Genomic DNA, 21,227 nt, shown 5'->3' with positions numbered 1-21,227 from the left:
ACAGTTCTCTAAAACCAAAAATTTATATACTTAGTTGTAATTGGCTTGAAACCTGAGGGGAATAAATCAGTGCCTAAAAAGAAGGTTTACTTATAAAAACTTGTTTGGTTCAGTTTATACATCAAATAAAAAAGATAGTGCAGTTAACTTAAAAAAAATTTATGTTTCTCACTTCTCTCCACTCTCCCCTACTTTGATAAGTAAATTATATTAGTAGAATATACTTTACTTATCATATTTTATACAAATAATTTTAATTTTTTAATAACATAAAAGGGTTACAAAATCTTTAGCAGTATATAAAATTTACAAATATATAAAAATCTTCAATGTTCAACTTCCTAAATAAGTTTAAAAAGGAAGTAGTTGCCTTCTTGGCCTTGAGCAGGTGAACTAACAAAAAATATATATATAAAAAGTAAGTTCTCAAATTTCTTTGTACTTTGTTTGTTAATGATTTTGGTTTAAAGTAAAAAGTTGAGAGGGTTAACAACAAATAAAAAAATAAAATCTCGTCAACTATTGACCTCTCTGTCTATAAGGACGTGAATATACATAAACTAAATAGTATAAAATAAGCAATCTAATTGTTTGTATTTTGTATTCAATCCATATAGGGTTTATGTTTTGTTTGTTAAATCTTTACAGTGTTTTTTATTAAATTCAAAACAGAGGTGTATGAATTTTAATTTTTAACATGGTTGTATGTTTTGTATGTTGAATACAAATTTTAGATTAGGAATGTTTAAATATTAACATAAACTAAGTGAATCTTTATCTTCAAAGTGTTTAAACGAAACTATAATAAATTAAAGTAAATCACAAGGACCTTGTTAATTTTAGACAAGTTTAGACTACTATTAAATTTTTACTACTAAATTTTTTTTGCAATAACATATGCTTAATACATTTTGAATTAAAATAATAAAGTAATACATTTTAGATTACAATTACATCAGCAACTCCATCATTTGATGCTACACTGAAATCTTTTTATTTAAGTGTCGGTTAGAATTTTTTTGTTTGCATTATTTTGTATTTTTGTATATTACTTGTAGCAAAATTTTTTTTTATCTTTTTAATATTTTTATGATTAACATTTTTATTAGGTGGTAACTGCAGCTCTTGTAATGCAAATCTTAGTTGTGATTCACTACCAAATGGAGTCAATTGTGTTTGCGACCCCAACACATCTTGCAAAGGTAACAATCAACAATGCATTGCTTCAACAAATGATACATTGTCAAACCCGTGCAGTTGTTTGCCTGGTTACATTCTTAATGATAACAGCAACTGTGTAGGTAGGATATTTTTAAAGTGGACTTAAATATCAAGCATAGCGTATATGTATAAACATAAAAAAATATGTTATAAATAGAATTAAAAATATTTTGAATTTATAGTTTTTATTATTTTGCCCCTTAAAATTTAAGGGTTACTTAATCCATATCCTTGTTATTCTAATTATCAAAAAAAAAAATTAGTTTTAATAAAGCTTGTATTAGTTTTAAAATTTTTTAATTTATAAGCTTCATTATTTTATATTAATCATTTCATTATTGGCAATGTAGATTAGAAATGTTTAAATTAAAAGTTGCTTTATATTTTGAAAATTAAATTTTAATATTATTGAAATTTAATTATTAAAACTGATGGAAACATGAATTAGATCAAGACTATCTACTCATTAGTTACCACTCTAATTTTCTATACACTTGTGTAGCATAGCTGCACTAATGCTTGGAATCCTTATTCAATAAATGATGGTAATTCAAAGTATGAAATCTTTAGATGAATCTTGTATAGTATGTAAGCAGTCTAATTAATGCTCGATCCTCTCACATTTTTGGACATTGAATTGATATTTTCTGAATCTGGTTTACTACCATCATGGGTACTGTAATGTTCTAAAAATATTACTTTATTTGTATTGAAGGTGCATTTTAGTATATTCAGTTTTAAACCAGCTTCTTGTAATTTATCTATTATTATTTTGAAATGTTCGAGCTATTCTTTGAATGTTTTAGAGTATATTGAAGTATCATTTAAATATATATCATGTAATTCTCGTACATATAATCACGAAGCAAATTGTTCATTTGCTGAAATGTTAAAGTAGCGTTGGGTAAAAAAAAGGTTAGGGGGGCGGGTGATATTAAATTGAGACAGTAATTTAGCTCTATAAAAATATATATATAAAAATGACTAGGCTTTCATCAATTCGGGGAAGTAGGTTACTGTCTTTTTTAATAGCTTGTGATAATCATTGGGTAAACTGCCCTAATGTGGACCTAATCTTAATGTAAACCCCAGTGATATTTTGGCTTTTTGTATGGTTTAAATCTATTGGATATTAAACATTTAGTTTATAAATTTTGTGAACAAAATAAATTACAACACAGATTTAGCCATTCAAATAAATGTGCAAGAGGAAAGTGGTTTAAAGGCTTCATAAAATGTCACAGTTAACTGTCCATATGTCTACCAGAGAGCGTTTTAATACAACAAGCAATTGGATTTAATAAAATAAAAGTTTGCCAGAAAACCGTAAAAATTGTGGCCAAACAAGGTAAACAGTGTTGGTTGTCTTGAAAGTGCAAAGTGAAGCAAAAATGTAACTATCATATGCTGCATGTCAGCTACTAGTCATTATGTGCCTCCTTTATTTATTTTCTGAAGAGTCAATATGAAAGCTTATCTCATAGACAATGCTCCACCTGATTTCGTTGGTAATGCCAACAAGTCAGGATGGATCAATGAACAAGTTTTCAAGAATTGGTTTGATCATTTTCTCAAGATTATATAACCAAAATGAAAGTCACACTGCTCACACAAGCTATAGCCACTCAGCATTTCATTATTTAAAAGTCTGAATTCACATTATAATACAAACATATCATTTTGGCTGAAAAATCATCCTGGTCAAGCTGTTTCTGAAGAACATGTTACTTGGTTATTTGCAGAGGTTTACTGTATTGCTTCAAATATTAACAATGCAAATAAGGGTTTTGCTGCTGCTGGCATACATCTGTTTTTGTTTTTTTTTTAGTTTTTTATGCTCCCAGAAGTCCTACGGTCTTATCACAGAGCACCGCGGGAGAGCATTTAACAGTTCACGCCTCCTTCCTTACCAATATCGCTTGTTGGGCTAGAGCTGGTGTCGAACCTCAGACCTCTGGGGTCTGAGCCAGAACTCTAACCACTGCGCCACGGTTGCTCTCTTTTTCAAATTTGTGTTTGACAAACACAAATTAATGAATGCCGATTTTTTAGGAGCTAATGTTGTAGATAATGATACAGTGATAGCTGCAGCTCAACTTGTAATACAAGGCAACACAGCTTTAAGAATTGACGAGCAGGTTACTGACCAAGCCACAGTGATTGCCAAGTTGCCAGAACAAATAAATGTTAGTGATATATCACTATTTGTGGAGCAGAGATCTAATCAAGAGCTATAACCAATCACATATAATAAAGCACTAGACATGTCAGTTGCACATATGTCAGAAAGCATACCATTGCCAAACTCGATAGAGAATGTAGTTGTCATAATAGATTCGAATACAGGAAAAAAATCTTCCATACAAACCTCTGATATTGTGGCAGTATGTAATATTATTGACACAGCAAAAAGGATCAAAATCTTTAGTTACTGTATCACCTAAAATCATAGGCTTAATACCAAAACCACATAGTTCTAGACACAAATTAATTTTTTCTAGTAAACGAAAAGTAGCCTTTGCCTTCGAAAAAAAAAAAGAATGATGATAAATAAAACACAGGAGCTTTTTAAGGAACATGCCTTAGAAAAAAAAAAAAGAAAGATGATAAAGAAAGCGCAGTGATGGAAAAAAAAGAATTCAGAAGCAGACAAAATGTGAAAATCATTGCAGCAGCCACTAAAAATTCAAAGAAATTATATATAACAAATAAAAAGAAGTCAACAGAAAAACCTTAGAAACTGTTTGTTGTAATCAACCTTCAACCTCTGTAAAATGTCAAAAGAAATCTGCATCAGCACTTACCAATGATTCTTGTTTGTATTGTGATGAGTTATATCCTAGTTTGACTGATGCATGGATACAATGTTAAGGATATTGTATTCAGTGGGATGAAGTGTCATATGCAGGTGTTGATAGCAAGGATATTCACTTTATTTGTAAAAATTGTAAGCTAACTGATTGAAAGTTTGAGGAGCCTACATTATTTGGCAATTAAAAAGTGGCTGAAATAGTTGTCTAACTAAGCTCTTAATAATCAAGCATAGGTCTACTTGTATATTTTCTTGAACATAATCTTGCTAGCTAGTCTTACTATGCAATATTTTAGTGATGCTTATTGGCGTTGTTATACTAGTCTCTTTATTTGTTATGGTTATGTTTTTTTTAAAAAGTAATGTTTTTGAACTGCATATGTATCTTCTTTAATTATTAATACTTTATTGATTAAAATCTACTCAGTAGTTTAAATTAACTTTTGTTAATTTAAACTACTGAGAAGTTCTTTTGATTGGTATCTATGATTTACTTAACTGGAGCTATCTGAGGTTATAAAACTAACTAAAATATGCAGTTTATTAATGTGAACCCAGGGTCAACATTAGGCTGTTAGGGGGTACATATTTGGAAGAATACTGCCTAATGTGGACCCTTTAAGTAGGATTTTAATCCAGGCTTTAGCCAGAATATTAAGAAAATTATTTGAAAATAATGTTTATTAAAACAATCAGATGTACATTGTATTATAAATTTAATATTTATGAATTTCAGTATGATTTTGTTTATGGTTTAATTAAGTTAATGGTTGAAAGCACTTTTCAGAATCTAATGCAGTGAAGTTAGTCTTTGCTTGTAACAAGTTTGTTAATCCTATCTTCATATGCGAAACTTTTGAGAGAGTTCATTTCTTTTTTGTTCAATACTATCTTTTTTATTTAGTCTTATTTTGAAATAGAATAATTGATTTTTTGGTGTTGAACTTCTCTTCAAATTACTGTTTGATCATTAGAATTCTTAATTTCTTCTCAAACTTGATCAGATGATACCCACAGTGAAGTTTAAAACTAAATGGCTCATAACCCAAAATTACAGAAAAAGTCCCAAATATGACCCAAAATTTGAGTCAGTCCTCAAAATTAGGGTCGGCATTTGGCAATGCTGACCTAACTGCTGACCTAAAAGTGTTTGAGGTCGGCAAATAATCGCCTACATTGTTTCTATGTTTTATTGTAACCCTTTTATCTAAAATTGTTTTTGCCAACCTGATGCCGACCTCTAACAGTTTTAGGTTGGCAACTTATTGCTGACCTCATTTTTTTTTAATTCCAGGGGTTTCTGAGTGAATCAAGTTTCTGCCTTTCATAACTTAATGTTTTAAAGAGTCAATTCCTATGTTGATTTTGCATAAAAACTGTCCAGCAACATGAAGCAGAGTTCGATTACCCATTTTCTAACTGGCATAATTTGATAAAGATTTGGTAACTTGATCTCTAATATCTTCATAAATGGTGAAATCAATTATGCTACAATTTAGCTCAGTATCTTTAAGGTTCATTATAAATATTGTCCATTTTGTGTTGTTTCAGTAAACATACAGATTCTATATAAGCTTAATGGGCTCATATGTAATCAACAAATACTGTGATAGTAGTTTGAACAAAACAAGTAAAAAGTAAAAAACATGTATATTCAGGTGACATGGGTGTAAATAGGGTCAAAAATTGAATAGCAACATATCTTTTGTTATTAGCTTTCTATGTTCCATGACTACCAAAGGAATGTTCTCTCATTGATCCCGATTGTGGGAAGTGTGAACAAAGTTTTCTATCAAACTAATATTTCTTTCTGTGCATTCATTGGTCACACTAAGCTTGCTAAGTAGCTGAATAAATACAACTCACTTCAAGAATACCATTCTGGAACAGAATCGGTGTGACCTGTGAGTGTAAACAAAAGCCAACTTTCCTTTGTACTTAAGTCCTCTATTCTACTATTGCTGGAGACAATACCAGCAAAAGGTGCTTACAATAAATTTACAATTTGTTAAAAATAAAAATTATACATAAAAAAAAATTAGAGTTACATTTCAAAAATTTATAATAAAAATCTATTAAGTCTTGCTTTAAAAGAGTTCAAAGACTGCACATTCACCACATGAATTAGTAATGCATTCCATTCATTTGCAATACGGTTACTAAAGAACACTTGTTGAGACAAAGAATGCTTGACATTTTCTTTTTCAATTTTTAGATTATGTCATCATTTTGCTTATGCTGGACCATTTGCTTGTAATCACAGTGCAAATTGTTGTGTTTTAAGCCACGTAATGCGATCTATATTGTTCAATAATTTGTACTCTTGTATTACATAAGCAATGCCATTTGATGTCCAATGAGATCAATACACCAAGGTCTCGTTCTGCTGTTATTTTGCCTAGTTTTTATTCAACGCCATTTTCTGTCATCGTATAGATGGTCTGAGGGTTCTTTTTGCCAATGTGCATAGCTTTGTTCTTCTCTTTGTTTAACTCCATAAACCATATACTTGTCCATTCGACTAATTTGTTGATATTCTTTTACAAACTGATCATATCTCAAATGTTTTTTTTTTTAAGTACATACAGACTCACCATATCGCTGCCTATTGCTTTGTTTTCATCCAATTGTTCCAGTTTATTTTTATGTTCTTGGAGTTTAACACACTCCCCAGTCCTAGTCAATGACATCATTTATTACTTTATCAAATTTCGAAAGCACTGAGTCTCCCTCAGACATGAATACAGATTAAAAACTTTCATTTAGACAATTGACAAATGTTTCCTTGTTTAAGATTATTGCTCCTGTATTGTCTCTCAAAATTTGCAATTTGTGTTTCAACTTTGTGTGACTTAACATACAAATAGAATATCTAAGGATTTGATCAAAGGATTTGTCAACAAAGTTTTTTTGGCTCTTTACTTTCGTACATTTCCATTTCTTTACAGCTTTTTTCACATTCTCTTTTGTCACTTTGTATTCATTTATTAAATCAATATTTTTATGACTTGTTGCACATAGGCAACTCCTCTGTGTCTTTTTAAGACATATTAGTCTATGAACAGAACATCAATATAACTTTAGCGGATATACGTGATATTCTTTATAGTAAATAAACTGTAAGTAAAACTTAAGTATAAAATATCAGGATAAAAAAACTTGCAATAATTCTTTTATTACAAAAATGATTTTAGTTGCTGCACCAACATTAAAACTTTTTTGCCTCATATGTCAAAGTTAATTTTGCTTTAGAATTGGTTTTTCCAAGTGTCTGGTAACCTATGGTGCCAGCTTTCCAAGTTTTTATTAAGCATCTTGTTGCCTTTTTTGGTCTATTTTTGCTTTGTTCTTTGGTTGTGTAAGGCTTATACTGTATGTTGCATCATAGTTCATTTCTTTTGTAAGATCAAAAACTTGTTTAGGATTCCAAATTGTTATGATATGCGTTGATAATATATATCATTACTTGCCTATAAAAAAATTTATTTTTACAATGCAGTAAAGTAATTAAAAACTTTATTTCATTCATACTAAATTATCTCACCTGAAATATATAAAAATAAACTTATTCTTTCTTTTTTTTTCCTCTTTCTATCACTCTTCCAATTGTTTTTTAATTTTTCTCTACTATGTAGACGAATTGATTCTTTATAATCGCGCAAATCAAAATACAGGGGCCGATGCAGCATTTTTTGTTTGAGAGTTAAATTTCTGACACAGAGCAAACTCCAAACATTTGTATGCTTATACTTATGTCAAATAAGGATGGTTTGCAAATAAATGTAATGATTGGAGCCTGGTAACAAAAAAGCTCAGCTGTTGTTGTTGAAGTTTTTTCAACAACAACAGAGAGCAAGTTGATAAAATATTTTTAACTAAATTAATAGCTATCAATAAATTTTAAACTTCATAGAACAATTTCTTAGCGTTCAAAAATTATGACCATATAAAGTTTGAAACCCCCTCAATTTGAGTAGGTAACAAATTTTATGTGATCGTAATTTTTGAACGCTAAGAAATTTTTCTAGGAAGTTTAAAATTTGTTTACTGATATTGATTGTAGAAATTTCTTTTACCTTAAGTCTTTGATTATGAAGCCAAAGAAGAAGGAACTTTTTGTAACAGAGGACATGAATAATCAACATGTGCACCTGTTTTGCATTTGTTTTGGATTTTTGCAAAATGATGCAGCCTTTGTGCATATTTTGGTTGTATGTAATTATATCCAAGAAACTATCAAGATCGACATTTATATATTTAGTTGCTTCTTTGGATAGTTTTGAGTTTTTCAACAACTTACATATTTTATTCCAAGTCTCTCTTTTTTTTTAGTTGATTATAAGATGTGTCTAGTATTAAAATCCTCTATTTTAGCTAACGCTGGGAAATTAGAGCATGTTGATTTTTTAAGTTGATTTGCTTGTAAAAAACTAATGTATACTTTTTTTCATTCACTTCTTAGTTTATAAAACCCAAGTTAATTCATTTAGGTGTATCTTTTGGTCTTGTTAACAATACCCTGACTGTAATTCATAGAATATGTTTGATCCAGTTAATATTAAATTAAATGATTTTTTATTTGATTAAACATATAACAACTTAAAATCACATATAATTTGAATCAATGGTTACCATGGTTACATCAACTAATATATTCTGAATCAATGGTTACCATGAACTATTTTTTTATCCTGTCTTATTTCTGCATTAGTGTTAACCATGTAAAATTAACTAAAAAATAGTAAATATGTAAATATTTTTTTTACGTTTATTTTTCATTATTATTTAGTTGTCTTTTTGACATTTAACTTTACCTAAAATAAAAGTTTTTTTTAATGATGATATTTACATTTAATTAATAGTGTCACTCCTATCAGACTTATGTATGAGTGACACCATTTGTATAAATCATTAAACTATTGATATAAAATAATAATTTAATTTTAAATATTATAGAGGGCTGTCCATTAATTACATCAACAAAATAGGGAGAAGGAAGGGTCGGAAAATTTTCGACAAAATGCAATTGAATCGAATTCATTCATACCGCCTGAAATATATCTAACTTATTCTTTCATATTTTTTTTGTTTTTTTCTTTCTTAATCAGCTTCTCAAGTGTTTTTTAATTTTTCTCTGTTGAAAAATGGACTCTTTTTTCACTACTCTGTAGACGAATGGATTCTTTTCAACCACAAAAATCAATCTGTATTGTAAAAATATATTTTTTCTTAAGTTTTTAATTATGAAGCAAAAAGAAGTTCTAATTCAAAAACTTTTTGTAATACAGGACATTAAAAAAAACAAAATAAAAATATTTTGAGTTTTGATGAACCTAAATAAACCAGGTTAAATGCATTCATTGATAGTAAGAGTACATGTATGTACATGTTATATGTTACATAGTTACATGGTATTCAAGAGACTCAAGATCAACATTTGTTTTATTTTGATATATATATATATATATATATATATATATATATATATATATATATATATATATATATATATCAATCAATCAATCAATCAATCAAAATTTATTGACAGGCTCAAGGCCCAATATAATAAATATACAATGGGTAAAATAAGGTGGATTAGAATAAAACAAAGACTAACGCACTTGAATATAAACAAAACCCAAGAAAAAATAAATAAATAAAATAAAGACAAGAAATTAAAGTGTTATAAATATAACTCAGCTCTCCATTTAAACATCAGTGGAGACAGCAAGAACCTCTCTGAGTTAACAAAAGCTTTTATGACGAGGTTCTCACTATTCTGCAGCAATAACAATGAGGAGTATTGTTGCTTTCGAATTACAACAGTAAGTGAATGGGCACCATGTTTCACAAATAATTCACTTGCACTGTTCCATGGTGGCTTGTTTAATATCAAGCGAAGTGCATTATTATATGCAACACATAGGCGATGGAATGAGTCTTTTCTCCAAAGATACCACAGCTGACATCCATAGATTGGGCTGCAAAAAGCATTAAATAATATGATCTACGGATAAGGTTAGCTTTAGCATAAAGCGCACGTGTTTCAAAATATCTTTGCCATCCTGCATATCGTTTGAGATCAAGTGACCCATATATTTATAATGACTAGTGTATGTGAGAACCATGCCAGATTATGTGAAACTAGAGCTATTTATAAGGGGTTTAAAAATTTCAAAAAACATTATTTGAGACTTAATATTGTTATAAACTGAAACTAATATTGTTATATCATGTTTCACAGCATAACTGGAGCATAAATCAAGTAATATATATATATATATATATATATATATATATATATATATATATATATATATATATATATATATATATATATATATATATATATATATATATATATATATATATATATATATATATATATATATATATATATATATATATATATATACATATATATATATACATATATTAATTAGAAGAAATTCACTTAACAAATTTTTTTTTATTTAACACTGTGTTTCATTAATAAATCATCAGAAATAAATGATCAAATAATTAAAACTTCAATTTATACCAAAATTTAAATTACAGGAAGTCGCAAATGTCTTTACTACTGTAAATTTTCACACATTTGTGGAATTTGCTGATACTAATATAAAAAGAATTCTTTAGAAATGATTACTTATGCTTTTTTAAAAGTGGAATTTAATATAACTATTATTTGAGCTCATCAATTTTTATAGTGTTTTAGGAGAAACATAATGTCGTGCCTACATTTAGAAATTAATTCTGATTTTTTGTTTAATAAGCATTCTTGGTTTATATGTGTAATTATTTCAAATTTTTCTTGTAGGCATAGTATGCATTTTTTGGAAATTTGTTATAGGCAGGCGCTGTTTTTTTCAGGATGGACCAATTCAGTATAAAATCATCAATATTTTTACTTTTGAATTCCCATATATATTTTGACAGCATGGTGTCTTTTAAATACTTTTTATTTTTAAAAGATTGCTTATGATTGGCAAAACTTTTTTTCCATTTTTCTGTTATGCCAATATATTGTTTATCAGGTACATTCTTAGAGGAAGCAACATATTTATATACCACATTTTTTGATAAACAACTTCCACTCAATGGACAATTCTCACAACAGAAAACTATGAAAAAATTTTACACAACAATATCACTAGTTCTTATGAGAAAGCCCCAAAAAGTTTAAAAATGCAATTAGTTTAGAAGTGCAAAGTCTTGCTAAAAAAATAAACCTTGATAACAGAATCGAATCAATTGGCCCTGCCCAAGCCTTCACAGCACTAAAAGACCATAAACCAAATTTTCAAAACAAACTTCGTTGTAGGTTATTGGTTCCCTCAAAAAGTGAGATTGGACATGTAAGCAAAGTTAAATTGGACAAAATTAATAATATTCTTAGAAATAAATTTGAAACAATGGAAAAATACCACTTGCAAAAAGTCACACAGTTTTTTCTGATGAAACAATCCGTATAATAAAACATTTTAGAAAAACCTTACTTTATTTTAATAAAGAAAATTGGAAAAAAACAACATACATGACTGCTTTGATGTAACAATGGGCAGTTATGACGGAGCAGAAATTTGTGAATTTGTTGGACTATATATTTTAGATTTGTTAAGATTGTTAAAATTATCAATATAAAAGATTTAGGCCTTTATCGCAACGATGGTTTAATAGTAATGCGTAAAAAATATGGTCCACTGCTTGATAAAATTAGAAAAGATATAAAAAATTTTTAAAATATTGGCTTTCAAATCAACATAAACATAAATTTAAAAATTGTGAACTTTCTTGACGTCACATTTAACCTCTCTAAAAATTCATATAAACCTTTCACAAAACCAAACGATGAATTATTTTATATTAATATTAACTCAAATCATCCACCCCAAATTCTAAAACAAATCCCAATTTCAATTAATAACAGGCTAAACCGGGCTTGGTCGGGAAGCGGGAGCGATCACTCTCGATAACTGACCACGGGAATAATATTTAGTTGCGAAAAGCTGGCCAGATTTTTTAGTGGTTTTGAGAAAAAATTTTCTCAAAACTACTAAAAAACATTTCAAAAAACAAAAAGAAAGCGCAAAAAAGATTAATTGGACCGATGAGAGACAATTACAAAAAAAATCTAAAAAATAACTTTTTAACGTGAAAAAAACTTAAAGCAAAATAAATTACGTTTAGAGCAAATATTTTCGAAACATCCCACTTTTATAGTTTTTTTTATAAAATTAAGAGACATTTTTTTTATATAAAAAACATCTCAGGATGGCTTATTAAGGAAATAAATGTTTTTTTATTTAATAAAGAGTTTAATATAATTTTTATTTATATACTCTTGTTTTATTTCCAGTGCTGAACAGAAGGGTTGGGCTTAAAGGGGGCTATAGTCCTGGGCCCCGCAATGTTAGGGGCCCCGAAATAGTCAAGAAGACTTTTTTTAAGTCATTTTTACGGTGTGGCACATAAAAAGGCATCCAATATAAAAATAGTCCCGGCCCCGAAAAGTCTAACAAGATTCTAATAAAACTAACGCTAGCTTTAGTTTTATATAATCTAAATTATTTTTTAAATAAAAAAGTTAATTTTTTTAATAACAATTTTATGTTTCGCGTGAAAATTTTAGCATATTTGAAACAATTCTTCTTAGTAAGACGAACAATCAAATAGTTAAATCATTTTGTTACTGTAGAAATTAAACCAACTAAAAATACGTTATGAAGAGGAAATGGAACTGCTTCATAATATCGCTAATAATGTTTAGCAAGTGGGCTTTTTAATTTTAATTAGTATTTAAAACAGAAAAAAGTAACTTTAAGTTAAAGATAATGAGTTTGTAAGAATCGAAAATATTTAGAGCTAGTAAACCAATATGTAAGAACTAAAAAACTTTTCTTTATATTTAATAACTTATACTATATATATATATATATATATATATATATATATATATATATATATATATATATATATATATATATATATATATATATATATATATATATATATATATATATATATATTATTGAAAACAATTATTGTCGAAAGTCTTTTTGTTTAACAAATAAATCGTAAAAATTGCTTTAAAAGATTACATTAGAATAAAAAAAAGATGCACATAGTTTCATTTACATAAAAAATACATACTTTTAACTAAAAAAATAAGAATATACTAATAAAAATAAAAATCAATAATACATAATAAACTTTCAAAATTTTGACAATTTAAAAAATATATATTTAAAACACTTATTTTTGTAAACAAGTAATATTAGTTTAAAAGATTTATGGCTTTGCAGATGCGGCTCCGAGAGTGAGCCATAGTATTAAAGTATTAGTTCGTATAATATATGTTCTTAAAACAGTATATGCTAGAAATATCCACAAAATTCGAATAATACAATTTTTATAACAATTCAACAGAGAACTCTAGAACTTAATTTTGCTTACTCAGCGTATTTTTTAAACCAATAGAATTGTTTCTTCAAAGATTTAGCGGGTTTTTAGTGTTCGCGGATATTCTTTTTATTCTTCCGCACCAAGATGTCTTGAGAACTTTCAAGTTTTTGTATGTTTCCATGTATGTCCGTAAAGCAAAAAATTTTTTTTACGGACATAAACTTAAAATGATCTCAAAACATGGCCTACTATATAACAGGCCTTGCCAACGCGCAGCTTGCGTAAAAAACTGGAGGCAAGATAGTTTTATATTTGAAAAACTAACAAGCAGTTTTACAAAATAAATACGGGGATGGTTTTTTTTTGTAACAATAATAATTATAAAACATTAATAAATTATTATTATAAAATTAACAAAATAATTTTCATTTTAAATTTTTTTTAATAAAATTAATTTAAGTTGAATATATATATATATATATATGCATAAGTTTAATATTTGCATAAAATTTACAATAACAAAACACCCGTAATCATTTTAACTAACTTCCAAATTTAAAAAAAAAAGTTAGTTGAGAGGTGAAGGATTAAGCAAAGGATTTAATTTAGTATTTAAAAAATGGTTCGTCGATGTTGTGTAACAAATTGCAATGGCAATTATAATCCTCAGAATAGAGTTAAAACATTTAGACTTCCAAGAAACATTGAAGAACGAAAACGTTGGATTGTTATAATACCAAGAGATAATGTTCCTGATACTAATAACACCGTAGTATGTGAGAGACATTGGCCAAAAAATTATTCAACTGTTACTGATTATGGAAAGCTGAGACCTCGTGATGCTCCGTCAGTATTTGATTGTATAAAGCCAAGCTTAGTTCCTACTGTACCCATGCCACTTGTAAAAACATCAAAAAGTCTTAATAGTGTTCGCTGGCAAGAAGAGGACGAGTTAGCAATATTTAATTCACAAGAAAAAATAGAAAGTATTAATGTTTTATATGAAAAGTTAAAAACTAATGAATTTAATTTTGCTTTTTGAGATCTTTATATATGTTAAGAATATACTTAACACTTTTTAAAGGAAAGTGCTAAGTATATTCTTTGCATATATAAAGATCTCACTTTTGAAGCATTTCATTGTGGAGTTAAAATTAGTGTTATGACTTTATCATCTAACCGAGTTTATATTATGAACAAATTTTCTCATATCCAAGAAGCATTAAGATTTTTAAATTGTTGTGAAATAACACTCAAAAAAGAAGTTGTATATCAACAAATTTTGTCAATGAATAAAACATGTATTGGGGAAAAAAAGTATCCAATTGAAACAATTGTGCGAGCATTTGAGTATTTTTCTCTTTCACGATCAGCCTACAATTGCATCAGAGAAGATTTTGAACTTCCAAGTTTACGTACTTTAGGAAGAATTACATCTAAATGTAAATCTTTAGATGATACCACTTATATCAGACATATTTTCTCTAATCTAAGAGATGATAGACAAAAAACATGCATTTTACTTCTTGATGAGGTTTATGTTAAACCAATGTTGCAGTATCATGGTGGCATAGTATTTGGTAAATCAGTTAACAAACCTCATCTGTTAGCAAACACAGTACTGAGCTTTTTGGTTGTAACATTGTTTAATGGACCAAAATTTCTTTACAAAATGTCCAGTCAGAGAACTTGATGCTGAGTTTCTTTTTGAACAGACAACCCTGATTCTTGATGCAATTAAAAATAATGGGGGCAATGTTGTTGCTATTGTCTGTGATGGTAACAGAGTCAATCAGAAGTTTTATAACTTTTTTGAAAAAAAAAAGCATGGTGTACTAAAGACAATATTTTTTTTTTTGATTTGATCATTTATTAAAAAGTATACGTAATAACTGGATCACAGAAAAAACTCAAGAACTTGAATTTTATATTGATGGAGAAAAAAAAATAGCACGGTGGGTTGATATTATTATTTTGTACAAGCTTGAAATAAAAAACATTGTCAAAATGTCTAAGTTAACAGAAGTTTCTGTTTATCCAAAAAACCAATTGAAAGACAAAAAGTTATCACTTGTCTGCAAGTGTTTTGCGATGAAACATTGTCAGCATTAAAAAGTCATCCAAACCTGCATGAAAATGAAGGGACAATTATTTTCATCTCTAAAGTCGTTGAATTTTGGAAAATTTGTAATGTTCACAGTCCATATGCAGACCTTTGTTTGAAAGATTCTAATCGAGCTGCTATTGCTTCTGCTAATGATGACAATTTAAGCAAACTTTCTGCAATGGGTGATTTTGCAATACAAATGAAAAAAATAGAAAAAGGAAAAAGAGTCAAATTACTAACAAGAGACACTGCTAATTGTTTAGCTCAGACCTGTTATGGTTTGGTTCAGTTGTCAAGATATCTTTTAGATACAACTCATCAGTATGTATTATTAGGCAACTTTACAACAGATCCATTAGAAAAGCTCTTTGGAAAATTAAGACAAGGCTCAGGAGGAACTTATTTTATTTCCGTTCAACAAGTTCTTGAAAAAGTAACTATATACCGTACTAAGTTGCTATTAAAGTTTGAGAAAAGTTCAGATGTGTTAGCCAATCTAGGTTCAGATCACTCTTGTCCAAAATGTAAATTTTTACCAAGCAAGGGTATTTGCAACGTTATTGACAATTTACCTGCTCTGTGTGATTCATTGACTGTTGATATTAAAATGTCATTAGTTTATATTGCTGGGTACATTATTCGTGAAGATGAAAATCCAGATGACACCTTTTATTTCTATGAAGCGTATGGAAATTTTGTAAAGGACATGAATCGATTAGGTTTAACAATTCCTGGTGACAAAGTCTGTCAATGGGCAACTTACTGTTACATTCTTTTTTATGAAGTATATAATGACACTTGTCGGTCATCACTGTGTAACCTCCTTATGATGCTATCAGAATTTTATTCATTAGGTATGCAAAGACATCATGGATTAACAATGACAAATATTTTATTTAATAATTATTGTCGACTCTATTCACCTCGTTCCCACAAGGAGCCAAAGCAGAAGTTGATAAAACTCAGCGCAAAGTAAAATTTTTGCAATGTTTTTAACAAAAATTGTAAAATAGTGTTTAGTAAAATATCTAAAATGCTTCTATTTACTTTTTATTCTCTAAAGATTTTATCTCTTTTTTCTCAAAAATTTATTTTTAATACTTAAAAAACCCATTAATAAATTTTGTGGTAAATGCTAATATGAAATTATAGCAAAATATAAATCTATATATACTAAATTGTTTAAACATAATTAGTTTTAGATACATTTAAGTTAATTTAAAATTTTTATAAATGTTATTCGTTAGTTATATTACAATGTTAGTTATAAACAAAATTAAAAAAAAAAAAGAATAATAAATTCATCTTTTCACTTTTTATAAGTTACTTTTAGTAGATATATCATACAAATATTATATTCATGCGAAAATCACCAAACTGAAAATGTAAACTACTGCAAAGTAATATTTTTAATCTTGCCTCCAGTTTTTTACGCAAGCCGCGCGTTGGCAAGGCCTGTTATATAGTAAGCCATGTCTCAAAACGACTGCAAAACCTGGCCAGTTTTTCGCAACTAAATATTATTTCCGTGGTCAGTAATCGAGATTTTCATTTTCATTAGAGGAGTTTTAGTTTAGCAGGCTTGGTCGGGAAGCGGGAGCGATCGCTCCCGCTTCCCGACCAAGCCTGCTAAACTAAAACTCCTCTAATGAAAATGTATTCAATTTCTCAAAACGAATATTTCAAGATGCCCTTAAAAAAAGTGGCTTTGAAAATTTGAACTAAAATTTGACCCTGAAAAAAAGAATATGAAAAAGCGAAATAAAACTAGAAATGTAATTTGGTTCAACCCCCCCATACAGCATAAATGTTTCCACTAACATAGGAAAAGTATTTTTAAAATTGGTCGATAAGCATTTCCTGCCCTCTAATAAATTACAAAAAATTTTAATCGAAATACAATTAAAGTTAGCTACAGTTGCACAAAAAATATGGAAAGAATTATAAAAGGTCACAATAATGCTTTGTTAACTAAAAAAGAAACCCTAAATGAAAAAACTACAAAAAATTGTAATTGTAAACAAAAAAACAATTGTCCATTTATTGTTTATCAAAAAATGTAGTATATAAATGTGCTGTTTCCTCTAAGAATGTACCTAATAAACAATATATTGGCATAACAGAGGGTGAATGGAAAAAGCGTTTTGCCAATCTCAAGCAATCTTTTAAAAATAAAAAGTATTCAAAAGACACCATGCTGTCAAAATATATATGGGAATTTAAAAGTAAAAATGTTGATAATTTTATACTGAATTGATCCATCCTTAAAACAGCGCCTGCCTATAACAATATTTCCAAAAAATGCATACTATGCCTACAAGAAAAATTTGAAATAATTACACATGCAAACCAAGAATGCTTATTTAACAAAAAATCAGAATTAATTTCTAAATGTTGGCACGTCAATAAGTTTCTCCTAAATGAAAATTGATGAGCTCAAATAATAGTTACATTTAATCCCACTTTTAAAAAGGTATAAGTAATCATTTCTAAAGAATTCTTTTTATAATAGTGTCAGCAAATTCCACAAATGTATGAAAATTTACAGTAGTTAAGACATTTGCGACTTCCTGTAATTTAAATTTTGGTATAAATTGAAGTTTTATTAATTTGATCATTCCTTTCTGATGGTTTATTGATGAAACACAGTGTTGAATTAAAAAAATTTTTGTTGAGTGATTTTTTACTAATTTATATATATATATATATATATATATATATATATATATATATATATACATATATATATATATATATATATATATATATATATATATATATATATATATATATATATATATATATATATACACATATATGATTAAGGTGAAAATGTTTTTCAAACTAGAGTGAAAGCTTATAAGTGCGCAGACCCTCGTTTTATATATAAGATTTTTTTTTTTTCAATTTAAAACAAGTTTAAGGGTGGCACATGGCTTCCAAGTACTTTTTTTTACCCCTTTTGATATTTTTCAACCCCATGTGTGCCACCCTTAACATTATTTAATTTTTTTTTTGTGTGTGTTTATTCTTACAATAAATAGTATAAAAATAATATTTGGCACTAAAAAAGTTGTTAAATAAAGACTAAATTTTTTAACAAAGTTTTTTATTATTTCTTTACACAAACACAAATTATTTCTATACACTGTTTCTATAAAAGCAGTGCGATTTCATTCATCTGAGATATAACAAGAATGACACATAAGCTTGGGCGGTTGCTATTTCTTCTTGCCAGATCAGACAACCAGCTCTTTAAACACCTAACATCAGTCTAGATTGATCTTGAAAAAACACAGCTTCATTAACAAGGATTCAAACTCATGCAGGAACTTGGGTAAATAAACAACATCTTGAGGCGGATCAGTTCTACAGAGATGTAATAGATAATAAGATCTACAAAAAGGTTAAGAACAACTGCATTGTTTATACTGGTTTGATGAAATTAATTTTAACAATTTTGTACCATCAAAATATGTAAAACTAAATCTTTTAATTTTAGGATGGTAAATCAAAAATAGATTATCAGGAGTTAGCTGAACTATCATTAATGGCAGTTTCATAAAAAGAGAGGTTCAAATTTCGTATTCCTGGTCCGTTATACTTCAACTTAAAATTTATGGCAAAAGCATTGTATTGCCTTAAAATTTATTACTGTTGGAAACCTTTCATAACTTATCAAAAGAAAGTATTAAAGAGATTCGTAATATGGCTATGTTTGTTGGCATTTTTTATACTCAGTGGTTCCTTAGAGCAGTATCTGTAACTGCTGCTCCATTTCAGGTTAAAAATAGTAATAATAAAAATGAAAACAGATTTAAAATGATTAGTTGATTGTTTAATTGATGAATTAATCTAATTTTGTTAAAATATTGTGTAGGACATAAAAATGCTGTGGCAGATGAAGAGGTTCATGGATATAAATCTTCATGGAGCTATTTAAGCACTAAAATCATTTAAGCGGCACAGCTGCTATCTTGATCCTGCCTTAGTAGTGCTGGCTTTAGAAGATAAAAATTGCCCAAACAGAGAAGATTGCCAAAGCGTTATACAGTACACTTTCTGCAAACCAATAGTTTATCCACTTGAACATGTTATAGTCAATAAAGAGCTTCTTCACTCTCTAGATTTTGCACAAGATCAGCCTCCATGTCTTTGCGCTTTAGTAACTGACCAATCTTGGCTCATCTTTAATAAGATTGGACATGGAATTAGTGAGTTGCAGTGGCTTAAGATTCCTTCACAGTTCTAGAAGTTCAACGATTTTTATCTTAAGTTTGAAATTATTATTAAATCCTTTGATGTGGTCAAGGACAAAGAGAGGGCTATTAAACTAGTTAAAGAACTGATTGGAAAATCAACCAAAGAGAAGAAAAGACAGGGTTTGTTCTTGCTTAACCATGTTTACAAAAGAGGTAAGCAAGAAGCAAAGAAAACAGAGTTAGCATCAAACGCAACTAACAGTATTTTAAAGACAATAACTTGTTATTAACTTAATAAAAGTCTCATATTGCGTTAATTTTTTTCTTCTTACTCATTCTCCTTAAACTTAAAAGTAAGCAGGGAGAGCTAACCACCTTACCTTAGATACTTCACTAAGTTTGATATCCAATTAATATAGCATGTTTTAATAGCTTATTTATAATTTGATTTAAGTGGATTTTGTAATAAAAAAGACCGTAGAAATAGGGAAATAATTTCTTTTTGTCTACTATATTACTTTTTCTATAACTTTTGCAGTGTAAAGAAAAGAAATATATACAGAAAAAGTGTCTAATTTTTTTTTTGATATTAGTCATTATGAGAATAAATACAAAAAAAAAATTAAATAATGTTGAAGGGTGGCACACATGGCTCAAAAATGTCAAAAAAGGGTGAATAATAATGTACTTTGGGTCCATGTGCCACCCATAAACTTTTTTCAAATTTAAAAAAAAAACATCTTACATATAAAACCAGGGGGTGCGTACCTTATAAGCTTCCACTCTAGTTTAAAAAAAATTTTCACCTTAGTCTGAACCACCCTAATATATATATATATATATAGATATGTATATATATACATATATATAATTATATATATATATATATATATATAATATAAATATATACACCTATAGTATCACTTATGGGGACAGATTTTACAAAAAAAATAGCTCTTACGAGTCATTAGCATTATCCTATAGGGGACATTTTAGTGTACCCGTAATTTTGTAATTTTTTGCCCCCGTAAGCATCATTTTTTTATTAAAAAGTGTCTCCGTAAGCAACTTTTATAGAGAACGAAAAGTACATACATCGACTATCAAACAGCCTGACTCGCAACGGAGTGCTGCTACATCGACTGAATGTTTGGTTTACGTAAGGATCAAGGTCAGGATAAGGGTTAGGGTTACAGCAAGGTTTAAATATGGTTATATTACTGTAATTAATCGTTTTCGTAAATAGAAGAAAAAAAAAAGAAATATAATATATAATAAATGAATAAAAATAACAAAAGTTAATATAAAAAAAATGCTTTTATAATAAAATAATAAATTTAAATATTTATGAATAATGTATAAATAAAATTAAAGTGAAAATTTAAAATAATATAAAAATATGATAAAAATAGTCTTAAAAAAGTAAAAAAAATAAATAATCAAGAACAAAAAACAACATGTCCCAGTAAGCGCCTACTAG

At 28.1% G+C, this 21,227-nt stretch overlaps 1 protein-coding gene across 1 annotated transcript in view; it reads left to right on the top strand.

The window, feature by feature from the left end:
- Positions 1-21,227, top strand: part of LOC136080362 (mucin-2-like) — a 200,982-nt gene that overhangs the window by 54,319 nt on the left and 125,436 nt on the right. Inside the window, 2 exon segments of the mRNA XM_065796978.1 lie at positions 944-1,007; positions 1,110-1,301. Of these exon segments, the coding sequence (XP_065653050.1) occupies positions 944-1,007; positions 1,110-1,301 (256 nt within the window).

Source organism: Hydra vulgaris, chromosome 05 (assembly GCF_038396675.1).
Source record: "Hydra vulgaris chromosome 05, alternate assembly HydraT2T_AEP".
NCBI classification, from domain to species: domain Eukaryota; kingdom Metazoa; phylum Cnidaria; class Hydrozoa; order Anthoathecata; family Hydridae; genus Hydra; species Hydra vulgaris.
The sequence above is the reverse complement of the archived record's forward strand: the minus strand, read 5'-3'. Positions and strand labels throughout refer to the sequence as shown.